General features: G+C 36.2%; 1 protein-coding gene across 1 annotated transcript in view; it reads left to right on the top strand.

The window, feature by feature from the left end:
• LOC150100463 (unconventional myosin-Id-like) overlaps positions 1-15,555 on the top strand; it is a 288,786-nt gene that overhangs the window by 236,513 nt on the left and 36,718 nt on the right. The window contains exon 16 of the mRNA XM_090403250.1: positions 8,905-9,026. Coding sequence (XP_090259376.1) covers positions 8,905-9,026 — 122 coding nt within the window. The remainder of the gene's footprint in view (positions 1-8,904; positions 9,027-15,555) is intronic.

Here is a 15,555-nt window from a genome sequence, read left to right as displayed (position 1 = left end):
GCCAACCTGGAAGAGAACACTTCTTTTGCTATCTTTCCTCGCCCATTCTGTTTAAGTGACCATCCACCTGAGATTAGCTCTGCTAACGCATTCCTGGATGCTGACAGTGTCAAGTTCTTTCCTAATATCCTCGTTTTTAATATGATATTGCCATTGATGCCCCATGTGTTCATGCCCCTAATCTTTCTCAGGACTATCATATCTGAGGCCTCTAGTCTTTGGTCAAGTGTTTTAACTCACCCAGCTCTCGGATCCATAAGTTAAAACTGGTTTGAACACTATCTTGTATACAGCTAATCTAGTGTTCAGACTAATTTCTCTCTTATTCCATATGAATTTATTCAATTGACTTTCCACCATACCAGCTTTGCTGATTCTATTGTATATATATCTATACTGAATTTACCATCTTCACTAAAAATCGTGCCTAAGTAACTGAAATGTTTTACTTGTTCACACACAGGTTCTCCATTCACAACACAGTTGACATTTTCAATGACTCTGCCTATTTTCATTGTCTTTGTCTTTTTATTGCTGACTTCATACCATATCTATTACAACAGTTATTCAATTTAGTCAGAGAATCTTGCAGACCTGTAGCGGATTTATTTAGACGTATAACATCATCCGCATAAAGCAAACAGCTGGCATTAAATCTCCAGTTTTGATATCATGTTTAATACCTCTTTTCTTCATAATGTGATCCATATGAAGAATGAATAACAGAGGGGATAATGTACATCCTTGTCTCACATCAGATTTAACATTAAACCATCTTCCTGTACTTCAATTCTAACTGCTGACTCACAACTCAAATAAAGCCCCCATTGACACCATATAACTGCAGAGTATTGAATAACTCACCTTGTCATATGCCTTTTCCAAATTGACAAAACTTAAATACAGATCTTTGTTATATTCCCATGCTTTCTCAACTATTTGTGGTAAAGTGAAGATCTGATCTCCTGACAGCCTCTATTTGGCCTCAGTCCAGCTTGTTCTTCACCCAGCTTTTCTTCCACAATTCTTCTCAATCGTTTCTCAAGTATACTTGCATAGATCTTGCCAGGAACACTCAGTAGGGAAATACCTCTGTAATTCTCGCATTCAGTTTTATTTCCCTTTTTATATATGGGTACTATGAGAGCTCTACTCCAATCATTGGGAATTCGTCCCTCTGTCCAGGCTTTCTGAACTATGCAGTGCAGCCACTGTAACACTCTTATACCACCATACTTCAGCATTTCTGGTCGAATATCATCTACTCCTGCTGCCTTTCCACATTTCAAACCATTGATGGCTTTTTCTACTTCAAGTATGGATATGTATTCCTGACTGCATGCCTGGTCAGTGTTTTTTACCACTGTGCTGTCATCACTGCTTGTTTCATTTAGCAGTTTTTCAAAGTAATTACTCCATACTTCAAGGATATCTTTTTCTCCCGTTTTCATGTACCTTTATCATCTCTAATTCCTTTTATAGCACTCTTTCCTCCATTCTTAAGTTTCTTCAACAACCTCCAGAATATTTTGCCACCTTCTTGATATTTATTTTCTATATTCTTGCCAAAGTCCTCCCATGACTTTTGTTTAGTTAGTTTTACACAGTGTTTAGCATTCTTGTATTTGTCTCTATATTCTCTAAGAGCACAAGCTAACTTATTTGCCAGGAACTTTTGATATGCTTTCTTCTTTTCCTTCACTGCCTCTTTAACTTCCTATGTCCACCATGGAGTTTTAATTTTTCTATCTTTTTACAGACAACTTCACCACACGCCTCTCTAGCTGAATCAATCAGGGCTTTCTTCAAGGCTTGCCATTGAATCTCCAAGGTTTGATTCCTGTTCTCAAACTCTCATTTTTTCTTCAATAATCTTTGTGTATTTTAGTCTACAGTTCACATCTGAGAGCTGCTCAACTTTTATTTGCTTTAAAACTTTCTTACATGTTATTCTTTTCAATATGAAATTCAATTTTATCCTGCTCAAGACTAAATAGTGATCACTTCCAATTTCAAATCCTCTGTACACTCTGGTGTCCTGCACCAGGGAGAAAACATCACTATCAACAATAACATAGTCAATGAGAATTCTTATTCTTTGCCTCTTCTCTCCATGTGAATTTGTGCACATTTTTATGTTGGAACATGGTGTTAGTAATAACCAGTCCATGTCCTGAGCAGAAATCCAACAGATATTTGCCATTATTATTAGCTTTACTCTTTTCTCCAAATTTTCCCAAAATGTTTTTGTATGTTTCACAGTCATTTCCTACTGTACTATTTAAATCCCCAACAAGGACCAACTTTTCCTTTTTCATTGTGTCAGTTGCTTTTTCTAAAGCATCAAAAAATTCCTCCACTTCTACCTTAATAGAACCTTCTGTGGGACCATAGGCACAAATAAGTCCCATTTTCCAATTCCCCATTCTCATATTTGCCCACATCACTCTACTTGAGACTACCTGCCATTCAAGAAGATTAGCATTGTATTTTGTATTGAATACTATGGCTACTCCTTGATTGTCATTGCCTGAATATAACATTTTGTATTTATTGCTCAGAAAGATCTCATCAGTTTTTGTCTTTTTTGTTTCAGTCACTCCTATTATGTCGATCTGGTACTTATCTAATTCCTCAGCTAGTTCTATTTCTTTGCCATTCAGGCTTCGTATGTTGATAATACCGATCTTTAACTCTGGTTATGTTGATTTGGGGTGTGTTTTCATATTTGTTCCAGTAGCTGACTTTTCGCTGTTCGCCCTGGTTCCCTGGCGAAAACAACGGGGGGCCTTGTTTAACCAGGCGACGCCCCAGCCGGCATGAAATTTTGTCATGTTGTACCATCATTTTTTATTTTGGTTTAACCAATAAAAATACAATTTGGTTGGCTAAATCCCAAATTGCCAGCCCTCCTCATTCGTTCAGTATCCAAGTAGATACCCAACAGGGTGCACCATGAGAAGGTGAGGATTGGACATTAGTTCAGAAGCCCAAAACCTAGGAATATTTCCCTGAGCCCTAAATTACATTCTTGGTATAGAAAGCTGGCTGGCAGTTAAAAAATAAATTTGCCAGTTTCTGAAGAGGAAATATCCCTAGGAGCCAAACCGGGTTATATATTAAGGAGAAAGATATAAAATTAAGGTAGAAGGATATAGAGAGAACTTGATCAAAATTGGATCATACTAAATACGTACTCTAATAAAGAAACGAAAATACAGAGACATAACAATTCCATTATCTGACTATTAGTTTTCTATATGATGATTTTCCTCCTGATGTTCTGAAGATTTTTGAATTTATTATATAAACAAGATATTTTAACTGGAAAAACAAACTATAATCATACCGAAGGCAAAGGCACTGCCATGCATAACATTCTATCTCCGCCTTTGGCGAACTATTTCATGAACCATGTGGAAGATATCTTGTTCTCATCCATTTATCCTCAACCCTTTTTCGTTTTGTTATGTCGATGACGTTTTTGCTATTTGGCCTCATTCTGAAAATTAACTTAACACTTTCCTACATTGGTTTAATAGTGTTCGCCCATGCATTTAATTCACCATGTAACATAAAATGCTGGTAATTTACCATCCTTGAATGTCCTTCATACATTAATGTTATTAATTAAAAGAGCACATAATGTGTGCTCCTCTTCCACAAGCCTATAACATGAACTCTATCAAAATCTTAATGGAATTAAATTGTTATAACCCTCAACAAATTCAATGGATAATTGATTCCTTCACACCTATGGATTTCCCAATAGACTGCAGAGTTCCAATCCGTTATATTTCTGGTATATCTGAACCTATTTTTAGAATTTTGAAGAAGTATCACCTATTCCCACATATTGTTCCATCCACAAAATTTCTCATCTGTTACCATCTACAAAAGACAAACTGTCATCTCTATCTTTAGCTGGTGTTTACCAGATCTGTTCTGAATGTAATGTGACATCACTACTTGGAAAGAAGTCAAGGCAAGGTGCATTATGCCATGTAATGGGTCATTTGTTTGTAGCTAGTACAAATTGGAGGAATATGATGCTCCCAAGTGCAACTGTGTCTGGGTGAAATTGCTGTGAGAAGGGAACTCAGAGTTTGAAAGAGACATTGTGATAAGATGCCATGTTGCATCAAAAGTCTGCTCATCACACTTCTCAAAAACATTGTTATTATTGTTGAAAGGCTTATATGTTGGTTAAACATGGACTTTAGGAAAACGGTAGCTTCCTCACTTCTTTTCTCATTTGCTGTTATGTAGCATGTACTTGTCCTTTATTTTAAGTTCCCATAGAAGATGGCAACGTGACGTTGCCGAAATATCGGAAAGTATTTATTAAAGTTGTTTTAATTTATATTTCTAGTATATGCTGTTAATTCCTTAATTATTAGTTATCATTAATGTTTTTAATTAATAAAGCACATAATGTGTGCTCCTATGCCCATCTCTTCGGCAAATTGTTGACAAATTGGGCCATCCCAGTCAACAATCAGTGATACCATACTGAGATAGAAGCATGGAGTCAACTGCAAGTGCTACCTGCTGCGAACGACACACCACACTCACCAAATGTGAATGTAGGGTGCTACAAAGAATAATACGTAAATTCCTCCATTCATTGGCCAACACATCGAATGTTGGAGTTCTGATCATGGACTGGAAGAACCTGAATTTGCACATACATTCAGAACCAAGGCTTACAACATGGGTTTCCATGGCTGGTCCACAACATGCAAACCCCAGGTTACCCGAACCTGACATGCAGCATTATGTTAGTTCAGGTAACCTGGGGTTTGCATGTTGGGTTTTCACAAAAGAGTGTATACGGTGTGACTTGGAAACTTCAAAAGCTGTATTAATCAGTAATGAATCAGACTACACCCTCTCCGAGCAGATGAAAGGGTGCGGCAGATGCCCAGTGAATGTCTCTTACCAGTTGTCATGGTAATCCTGCTTTTCCTGGTTTGGCCTTGGTTTTTTGTGGTGCCATGAACATTGAACTCCAAGAGGTATCTGAGCATTCTGGACAAAGCAATACTTCCTAATTTATGGTTCTTTCAGCAAGACATGATCATCACACTAAATTGTCCTCCATCACACTAAATTGAGCTCTGATCTCAACTCTATTCAACATCTGTGGAATGAACTGGAGCATTCGGTGAGGTCAAGGGATGGCTGCCCTGCAGCAGTCCAGGTCCTCATTACATGCTTACAGGAAGAATGTTCCAAAATTCCCATTGATTGCTATTGTACATTTGTGGAAAGTATGCCCCTAGGATTGCTGCAGTCATTGCAGTGAAAGGAGGTCCTATATCTTATTAAGGTGGGCACCATGGCTGTTTGTTCTTTGCATTATATTTTCCATTGACTTCTTTGCAAGCAATGTACTTTGGGCAGACAGGCCCTTCTATAGAAAAAAAAATAATTAATGAATATCAATATTATGTTGAATTACTGAAATCTCAAAAGTGTGGTCTGGCACAGCATATTATTGACACTAAATGCAATATCCTGTGGGATGAAGCAGTTTTAAATATGAATGCCTTTTCACAGAAAGTTCTGAATCTTTTTTAGATTGGCCTAATCTGAATCAGAACGATTTTAATATTATGTAAACACCAAAAATAGTTTGTAATATTTATTAATATTAATTTCTAGTATGTGGCATTTTTAATTGGCAAATCGATTGTTATACGCACCTTGTATTTTCTTTAATTTATTTCTAGACACTGATATACTGTTATTTTTAGTACAAAATATCTGTACCTTCATTAAAGTTTATTACTGTGGTTATCATACAATTTTTTTTTATTTTCTTTATTTACATCTTTTATTGGCATTTTTTTATTATTTTGCTATTGAAAGGTGGGCAGTGTATAGCAAATTTAATATCATTAGCAGATTAAGGATTAGTTAATCTAGGAACTTTACTCTTAAACTAAACACATAACATTTACAAGCCTCTTTAGGTCTTCAATGAGTAGAGCTGTAGTCTCATACTAGGACAATATGAACTTAGTTAATCAGATTAGTGAAGTTTTATTAGTTGTATACCTTATTTAAACTTTTCATTCACAACAGTTCTTCTCAGAGTAAATACCAGAGGAAAATAATTACTTAAGTTGCTAATATTTTGCTGGAATTCCAACCTGCATCCTCAGAGCACAAAATTGCAAATATAGACACAAGCACTTAGTTGTAAAAACATTTCAAGTTGTAACTGGAAAGGAATTAATCTTCTAACAAGATGCCTTCCAAGGGTGTCAGATAAAAACAAACCTAATTCAGTGAAATTAGGCTAAATGTGGTATAGAATGACATTTTCTCAGATCTTTACATATAGCTGATGCTAATTCAAAAGATAGTGTCTGTGTACCTTCCTCTGTGTGTGTGTTTTCTGTAACCAGAAAAGGCTAATAAAACATTTGATAGTTGTGGCACTAGCATGTCTAGAAAGGGGAGAGGGTTGTTTTTGTTTCTTTTCTATAGTAAAGTGCATTTTTGGGTGTTCTATGAGGGCAAACAGCAGATATATCTACATAACATAGCCAATGTGTTGGTTTATATATATAATAGTGTTCATTGCCTGATTTTCTAACAAATTTCATGGAGAAAGTTGTTAGAGAGGAGGGATGAACCTAGATGGGAACTGGTTGTTTATATTTTTTTTCCCTTCCATAAGAAATAACTTGAATAGATCTTGAATTTGATAATATCAAGGGTTTCTGTCGGTAATTCATTGGTAAATAGAGAAGTAATATTTACAACAGTAGGGTCATAATATCAAATCTCTGGAAGTGATACCAATTCTGACCATGTCTGATTCTTTCAGTTTAAGATTTGTTTTTTTTTATTCAAGTTTTGTAGTAGATCAAATTTCTGATAAAGGAGGGAGAGTTACCTGTGGCAGAGAAAAGTGATTGTTGTATAGCAAGTTTGTAGGTAGGACTGTCTGTGCTATCAACTATTGGATGAAAGAGGAATATTGGATTGGAGCATTTTTTGGACCTCATATATCTGAGGAGGTTTGATATGGTCGTTTTTTTTAGTAATTTCTTTAGGCCAATATAACTTTTGTAATTTATACACTTTTGAGATTTGATAGGATCCTTATTTATACTCTGATATGCAGAGGAATTTTTAAAAATACTTTATTTTTCTGTTACATATACTATGATACATTTACTAAGGCAAGTGACGTGAAGTTATAAACTTCTATATGTGAGTTGCTCCAGTCCTGAAAATAGTTCCAGTGCAAACTTGTTTGCCTACACTTGGATAAAGGATTAAACCAAGTATATAATTTCTTAGTATCTTTAATTTATATTATGATACATATTGACAGTAGTATTTCCCTTATCTGTTGAGCTATGATTTTGTTGTACACGTTATTACAATAATTACATCTACACTTAAATGGAATGTTGTTCTTGGGAGTTTGGATTTTGTAAGAATTTTAGCCATTACTTTGGGAGATAGATTGTGGATAACATCAATGCTGATTTCTAGAACAGGTACTTGTCTATTGACTATATTTAGGTTGACTTTCCTGGATTGACTTTCTTTTTATTTGACTCTTCGAGGGCACCTTATTAGGACATCATTTACTTTTAATTTACATTTGGAATAGTTTCTACAGCTGCTTAATTATAGTAGTGTTGTTTATTATATTTGTAATTTGTGCTCAGATGATACTAGTTGGAAATCCAGTAAAATAGTAAGTCCAATAAATTTTCATATTATTAAACTTCTACCTCACAGTGATGTCATGGAAATAATTCAGTTTTTTTTTTGTTATACTATGAAGTACTCTATTCTGTTCTGTATATTTTGACTTTGTGTAGACTGATATTATACTGATGATGCTAGGCTGAAAATTTTTCATGACAGATAATTTACGAAGTGATAATGTTAAATAAGTTTCACCTTGTATTTCATTAATTTCTCATGTGTTTCTTTCCCAGAAACTTTCAGCTAATTTTTTATGCAAATTAAAACCTAGTTTTTACATCTACACTAAAAAAAATCTGTTGGCCAATTTATCATCATGTGAAATAGGCAGACTGCCTGGCAAACATATAATTAATAACCATAATACACTGGTCTTAGTTACTTTGGTCATAATTCAAATTTGAGAATGGAAATGAGTTATTCATTCTGAAATATTTTTATTTAATTAGTATTAGTTTTCTTTTTTCCACCTTGAATATGTATCAGTATACATAAGACAATATGACTTAGCTTTGCTTTTATCATCCTAAAACAATTTCTTTTGATAAAGTAAGCTACCCATTTTATTTTGGCCTTGTCAAGTGTTACATACTCACGAAGAACAGCTTGTGTATTTGACATAGATTATTTTGGTTGTGTAACACGTGCAAATGGGAGATTTTTGAATGCTGCATGATGTTATTTCCTTGCTTTTTGTGTAGGTCTGTTACCCAAAATTCAAATAAAATGCTCAAAATTGTTAAAGTAAATCAGTCAACTGTATCACTTTCAAATTCTTTGACATAGAGTTTCACAAGCTATTCACTCTCACTCATGAAAAGTAAATTTTTTGCAATGAAAGTCATCTACCAATTCAAGATGTTCACAAAATTTGTTCTGTGTCTACAGTGGCACTTGAACTCATGGCTTGTGAATAGCTTATCTTTTTTTCAGAGGATCCTGCTGTGATGATTTTTGATGTCATAGTTTACCAACCATAAAATGATAATTTGTTCTTATCAGACCATCACAAAATATGTCTTCATTTATTTACAATGTATTATTTTTATATAAAGTAAGTCATAAACCCTTTGCACTTTTTAATACATTTCACAAAACACACACACACACACACACACACACACACACAAATATATATATATATATTTCTTTAATAATTTTCAGATGTGGCGTGGAGCCATAGCTAGACTGAAATATCGAAAAATGAAAGCAGCTTTATTTATTATGTCATGCTATAGAAAGTATAAAATGAAGTCATACATACAAGAGCTGCAATATGCATTTAGGTAAGTATTGCTGATTGCTAAAATATATTTATCAACCATTAATATTTACTGAAATGTTCTGACTTGCTGCACATCATATTACACTCTCTGTCCAAAAAGAAACCGAACTAAAATAGAAGAAATTAGTGTGGCACCTGTTGTATCTTTTTGGTGTCGAAAGCGGCAACCTTCATTAGTGTTGTGTCAACTGTTTATGACATTTGTTTCATTATAAACTGAGTTATGGTGCCAAGAGTGACAGCTTGTTTTGACGAATTGTTGGAAAATGAGTTTCGAACAGAGAGCTGCAGTTGACTTTTGTTAAACTTGGTAAAAGTTTTACCAAAACGCATCCAATGCTTCAAAAAACATATGAATGCTTATCCCATACTCAAGTTTATGAGTGGTTTAAGCGATTTCATCACCAAGTGGTTGTGAGACACTTGGTGATTTTTGGGAATCCAAAATCAACTGTGCACAACATTTTGACCAAGAGTTTAGGCCTTCGTAAGTTGAATTCACGATTTGTTCCCCACAAGTTGACAACCAAAAAAATGTATCGAATTGAACACTGCAAGGACTTCATTAAAACCTCATAAGGACTCAAACTTCCTTGAAACGATCATTACTGGTGACGAAACATGGTGTTTTGAATATGAGCCCGAAGCAAAGTGCCAGTGCTGAATGGAGACCACCAGAAGAGGGGGATCCGAAAAAAAGTCGCTTGGAGAAGTCAAAAGTAAAGACGATGCTGATTTGTTTCTATAATTCCGAGGGCATTATCCACAAAGAATTCATTCCACCTGGCAATACGGTCAATGGTGAGTTTTATCTCAAAGTTTTGAAGCGATTGATAGCGAGGATTCATCGCTTAAGGCATGAATATTGTGATGGAGGCAGCTGGTCACTTTTGGACAATAATGCACCATCACATCGTTCAAACATTGTGAGACAGTTTTTGAGCAAAAACCAAGTTTGTGTGTTGGATCACTCGCCTTATTCACCTGATATAGCACCCTGTGACTTCTTCCCCCCCCACCGACTTCATTTGTTGATGAAAGTGATACGGCACAATTGAAAACGTTCAAGCAGCAGTAACCACGATCCTCAACTTCTTCTTCTTCTGCAGCTTCTCCCACTTAAGTGGGGTCACTGTTGATAATGAGTCTCCTCCACACCTTCCTGTCTTGGGCTGTCACCACATCCAAGTTCTTCTTCCTCAAGTCCTCTTCTACCAGCTCTCTCCATCTCTTCTTTGGCTGCCCACGATTCCACCTTCCTTGCACATCCATCTGCATGACCGTATTTCCCACATATTCGTCCTCCCTCCTCATCACATGACCAAACCATCTCAATCTTGCCTCCTGTATTTTCGCTCCTAAGTTCGTAACTTTCACTGTTCCCCTGACAGTCATTTCTCAGACAATCCTTTCTGGTCACACCGCACATCCACCTAAGCATTCTCATCTCTGCTACTTCCATCCTGATGATGTTATTTTTCCTCAGGGCCACAGGTTCTATAGCATACATCATAGCTGGCCTCACTACTGTCCTATAGATTTTGCCTTCAGATTGATTGGCACCCTCTTATCGCATAACACTCCAGCCATCTCCCTCCAGTTCCTCCAACCCGCTTGTATCCTGCATCCCGCTTCCTTCTCAGCTCCTCCATCTTCTTCCACTGTTGAACCTAAGTATCTAAAGTCCCTCACCTTCCTGATGATATTTCCTTCCAGCTCCAGATCTGTCTCCTGTCCGCCGCCCACTGTGCAACACATATACTCTGTCTTACTTCTGCTCAGTCTCATATCTCTCTCTTCCAGTACTTTTCTCCATCTTTCCAGTTTAGTTCCCGCTTTTTCTCTTGAATCTGCACAAGGCAAGATGTCATCTGCATACAACATTGTCCGAGGCGCATCTTCTCTCACCTCCATCACCACTTTCATCACAATATTATACAGAAACGGACTTAATGCTGACCCTTGATGCAAGCCAACTGTTACTTGAAAACTTTCTGTCTGTCCCAGACAGGTCCAAATTCTTGTCTTCACATTTCTGTACATCTCCCGCACCAACCTGACATATTTCTCCGGAATCTTCTTCTCCCTCAGACACCTCCAGACTTCTTGCCTTGGCACTCTATCGTATACTTTCTCCAGATCAATAAATGCCAGATGTAGCTCCCGTTGTTTCTCTCGATACTTTTCCATCATCTGCTGTAACCCAGAGATAGCATCTGTTGTTGATCTACCAGGCATGAAGCTAAATTGTTCCTTTGCAATCTCCACCTCCTGCCTCAATCTACCATCAAGAACCCTTTCTAGGATTTTCATTGTGTGGGACATCAACTTTATTCCTCTGTAATTTTTACAGTCTTGCGAATCCCCCCTTTACCCTTGTAGATGGGGACAAGAGTACTCTCCCTCCATTCCTCGGGTATATTTTCCTGTTGGCAAACTTTCATATACAGGTCCCACAGCAGGTCAATTCCCTCTTCCCCCAGTGCCTTCCATGCCTCCACTGGAATTCTGTTGGGGCCCACTGATTTTCCATTCCTCGTCCTCTTCATGGTCTCCATCACTTCCACTCTGCTGATGTTCTGCACCATCCCCTCAGAAGGCTGCCCATCTTCTCTGTGAGTCCTTGCATTTTCCTCATTCAAAAGTCCCTCAAAGTATATTTTCCATCTGTTTCTTATGTCCACATCCCTTCATAATACTCTTCCTACAGCGTCTTTGATCTGCCTCACATGTAAGATGTTCTTTGCTGCTTAATTTGATAGAAAATAGCACATGATGCGTGTTATTTTCTATCAAAAGTTCGGTTTCTTTTTGGACAGAAGGTATATAAGGAATCTTAGGAGACTTAGATTAGTGATGAATCTTCTCGTTTATTCTTTATTGAATTGTGAATGTGCACTACTTTACTTTAGCCATAATTCAAACCAAATTAACCTGAGCATGGGATTGAGTTATTCATTCTGAAATAATTCATGTTAAGGAGTGAAACTTTTGGGTATATTATATGGCACCTGAAAGATTCATCAGTTTATACTCCAAAAGGAAATGTTTTGTATTCTCATTATGGTACAGGTCTTATTCTGGAATTATTATTATTATGTAACATCTCCACACAGTCCAAAGACTCATCGAGGGAGGACACCTACTCTACATCTTTCTGTCTCCATCTACTGCCCGCAAACACCACTAGTATTTCCACAGACAATCACAAACATCCATGCCCACAGCGAGATTTGAACCCACAGCTGTTTGGCTGGAGAGCTGATATGCTAACTACTCGGCCAACCAGTAGTTGGCCAGCAATTAAAAGGCCAGCAATTAAAAGCATAAAATATTCCATTTGAAATCTCAAAGATCTTTGAAAATATCTATATTTAACCTCGGTTATGTTTTAAGTAATCTATAAGTGCAAAGTCAATACCTAACCAATAAAGACATGATCTCTGAAGAATTTCAGAGATCATGTCTTTCATTATAATCAGTACACAGAATTTTGGTATAATCATTTTTTGTTAGTTTTTGTGTTTAAGGTCCCACTACAAAACTAATGTTTTATTCAGAACTACTCATATGTAATACGTGAGAACCTATTAATATTATAGTTAACTCTTGCTATAACGAACAGTATTTGCTAAAGAGATTTTATTGAAACTTAATATATGAAATCCTTAGAATATTTTCAAGTTTTGTCAGTTTTTTGTTTCAACCAGACCATTATTGAATCAGAAATTTCCTGGAATAGTTTGAGATTATACAGTGAAATAATTCTGTTCTAGGTGCATAGAATTAAATAAAATTTGATATTAGTATCTCAGCTGTTTTCTCTCAGCTCTCTGTTGGTATATATTGGTGAAATCTGGCAACAAAATTCCAGATGATAGTAATAATTCTGCTAATAATTCTGAATAGATGAAATTGGATATTTAGGATCTCATCCAAAATGTAAGTTATTCAAATTTTAGGCAAAATTAAATAAAATCATTTACAGAGCCTCTGTAGCTCAGTTGATATTGATGCTATTTTTTGGTCAGAAAGACCTAAGTTCTAATTCCATCTTTCATGAGTGCCTTTATCAGAGAATTTCAGGTGAAGGTCAGTTAATTTCATACAGAGGTGGCAGGATTTTCCTCCTAGAAACTATTTTTTCATTTTGCAAAAAATCTGGGTGGTGCATAGTTGAGTGACAACATGAACTTACAGGTAAGTGACTTGTTTTAATATGTAATTCACATTCTTCATCATCAAATTCCTGCCATGTACTCTCAAGGGGTGTACAGGATATGATAGTGCTACATGAAAAATTTACATCATTACTAACTTCCTATTTATAATTTTCATCTGAATCAGTCTGTTACCTGTCAAGACTTACCGTTATCAATCACCTATATCTTGGTCGTCCTCTGGGTCTTTTTCCTGCCAACCTGGCAGAGAACACTTGTTTTGCTATCTTTCCTCGCCCATTCTGTTTAAGTGACCATATCACCTGAGATTAGCTCTGTTAATGCATTCCTGGATGTTGACAGTGTCAAGTTCTTTTATAGTATCCTCATTTTTAATATGATATTGCCATTGCTGCCATCTGTTCATGCCTCTAATCTTTCTCAGGACTCTCATATCTGCAGTCTCTAGTCTTTGGTCATATGTTTTACTTCTGACCTAGCTCTCAGATCCATAAGTTAAAATTGGTTTGAACACTGTCTTGTATACAGCTACTTTAGTGTTTTGACTAATTACTCTCTTATTCCATATAAAGTTATTCAGTTGACTTCCTACCATACTAGCTTTGTTGATTTTGTTGTCTATCCATATTTAATTTACCATCTTCCCTAAAAATCGTGCCTAAATAGCTGAAATGTTTTACTTGTTCTATAGGTTCTCCATTCACAATGCAGTTGATATTTTCAATGCTTCTGCCTATTTTCATTGTCTTTGTCTTATTATTGCTGTCCTGCATACCATATCTTTACAACAGTTATTTAATTTAGTCAGGGAATCTTGCAGAACTTGTAGCAGATTTATTTAGAAGTATAACATTGTCTGCATAAAGCAAAGAGCTGACATTAACATCCTCAATTTTGATATCAGGCACATTATTGATAATTATTTGTAGTAGTATCCTTTTGTATGTCTGTGATTGAGGGCATTTTGTTTTCGATAGATATGTAAAGTGTGTGTTGCATAAATACCATTACCAAGAACAATGGCTACCAAGATGTCTTTCAGGGGGTTTGACTTAGGGGATTTTATGAGATGTGTATGTATATGCTATGTACTCTTTGCCAAGAGAAATGGATTGTGGTTTCAAAATGAGAGTGGACAGATGTTTCATGAGCAGAAATGTTGAGTTGATGAAAATGTAAAGCTAATACTGAAAGGCATGGAATTGAAAGTGTTGTAGAGAATGGAGCTGAAGGAGTAAAAGATAGTGAAAGAGAATATAAAAGAGGTGATTGGTAAGTACTTGGGAAAGATAAGACAACCAGTGCCGGTGAGTTTGAGGCTATATTTCAGAAGCAGAGACTAAGAATGAAATGCAGTCTGTTGATAAATAACTTTATCAATATAGTATGGTAAAGAATACGTTTTAATTACATTTCTAGTACCGAGTGGGACCATCTTTGGCTTGAATGACAGCAACTATCCTTCGGGGCAAGCTTTCAGGAAATTTCGGATAAGTTGTAACAAGAATATTCTTCCATTCTTCGCTCAAAGCAACATGCATTCCTGATGCTGATGATGGCCGCTGTGGTCTACAGCGAATTCAGAGTTGATTCATCCCAAAGATATTCGCTGGGGTTTGAGATCTGGACACTGAGCTGGTAAGTCCAACACTGTAATGCTGTCTTGTGGAACCAGTCTCGGGCAAGCAGTTTAGAATGGCATGGAGCACTGTCATACTGAATCATGCAAGGGTTACTGCCAAAGTACTTCCACAGCATCAAAAGATTTGTTCTAGTTCTTCCCTGTCATTTTATAGGAATACTGTATCATCAGCATTCCTCACATTGCTGACCCATCTACCATCTATCCTAATTCTTATTATAAACTCGTTCAGTGCAATGTGCATGACGTCATAAACAGGAAAACAGAAAGTAAGCATCGTTGCCTAACTTCCCTGTCTACTTGAAGCCAATCATTTAATTCAGCACCTGTTCTTACCATGACTTGACACATTATCAGGTTGATGCTAATCCATTGTTTTTGTTGCCTGTAAAGTTTCACATGCTGTACACAGTCAAAAGCTTTTGAGTAATTGAGTCTACGAAGCATATTACCAAAGAGTCTAAACTCTCTGTACTTGTCAATGATCTAAGGCAGTGTTTCTCAACCTGTGGTCCGCGACGATGGGACAGGTGGTCTGCAGGGAGATTTAAATTAATTAAATAAATATATTTTTTTAATTATCTAAACAATTCAAAATTGAATAAGTAAAAATTATTGAAGTCAAATGGAGACTTAAAAACAAATATTGTCAGAATGTTCAAAGGTGGAAGCAATAAAACTATATTGTTGTTCACTTCACCCTTTTT

Source organism: Typopeltis vanoorti, chromosome 13, assembly GCF_054136105.1.
Source record: "Typopeltis vanoorti isolate ZY-2024b chromosome 13, IOZ_Tvanoo_1.0, whole genome shotgun sequence".
Classification (NCBI taxonomy): Eukaryota; Metazoa; Arthropoda; class Arachnida; order Uropygi; family Thelyphonidae; genus Typopeltis; species Typopeltis vanoorti.
Note: the sequence above shows the minus strand (reverse complement) of the source record. Positions and strands in the feature narration are given on the sequence as shown.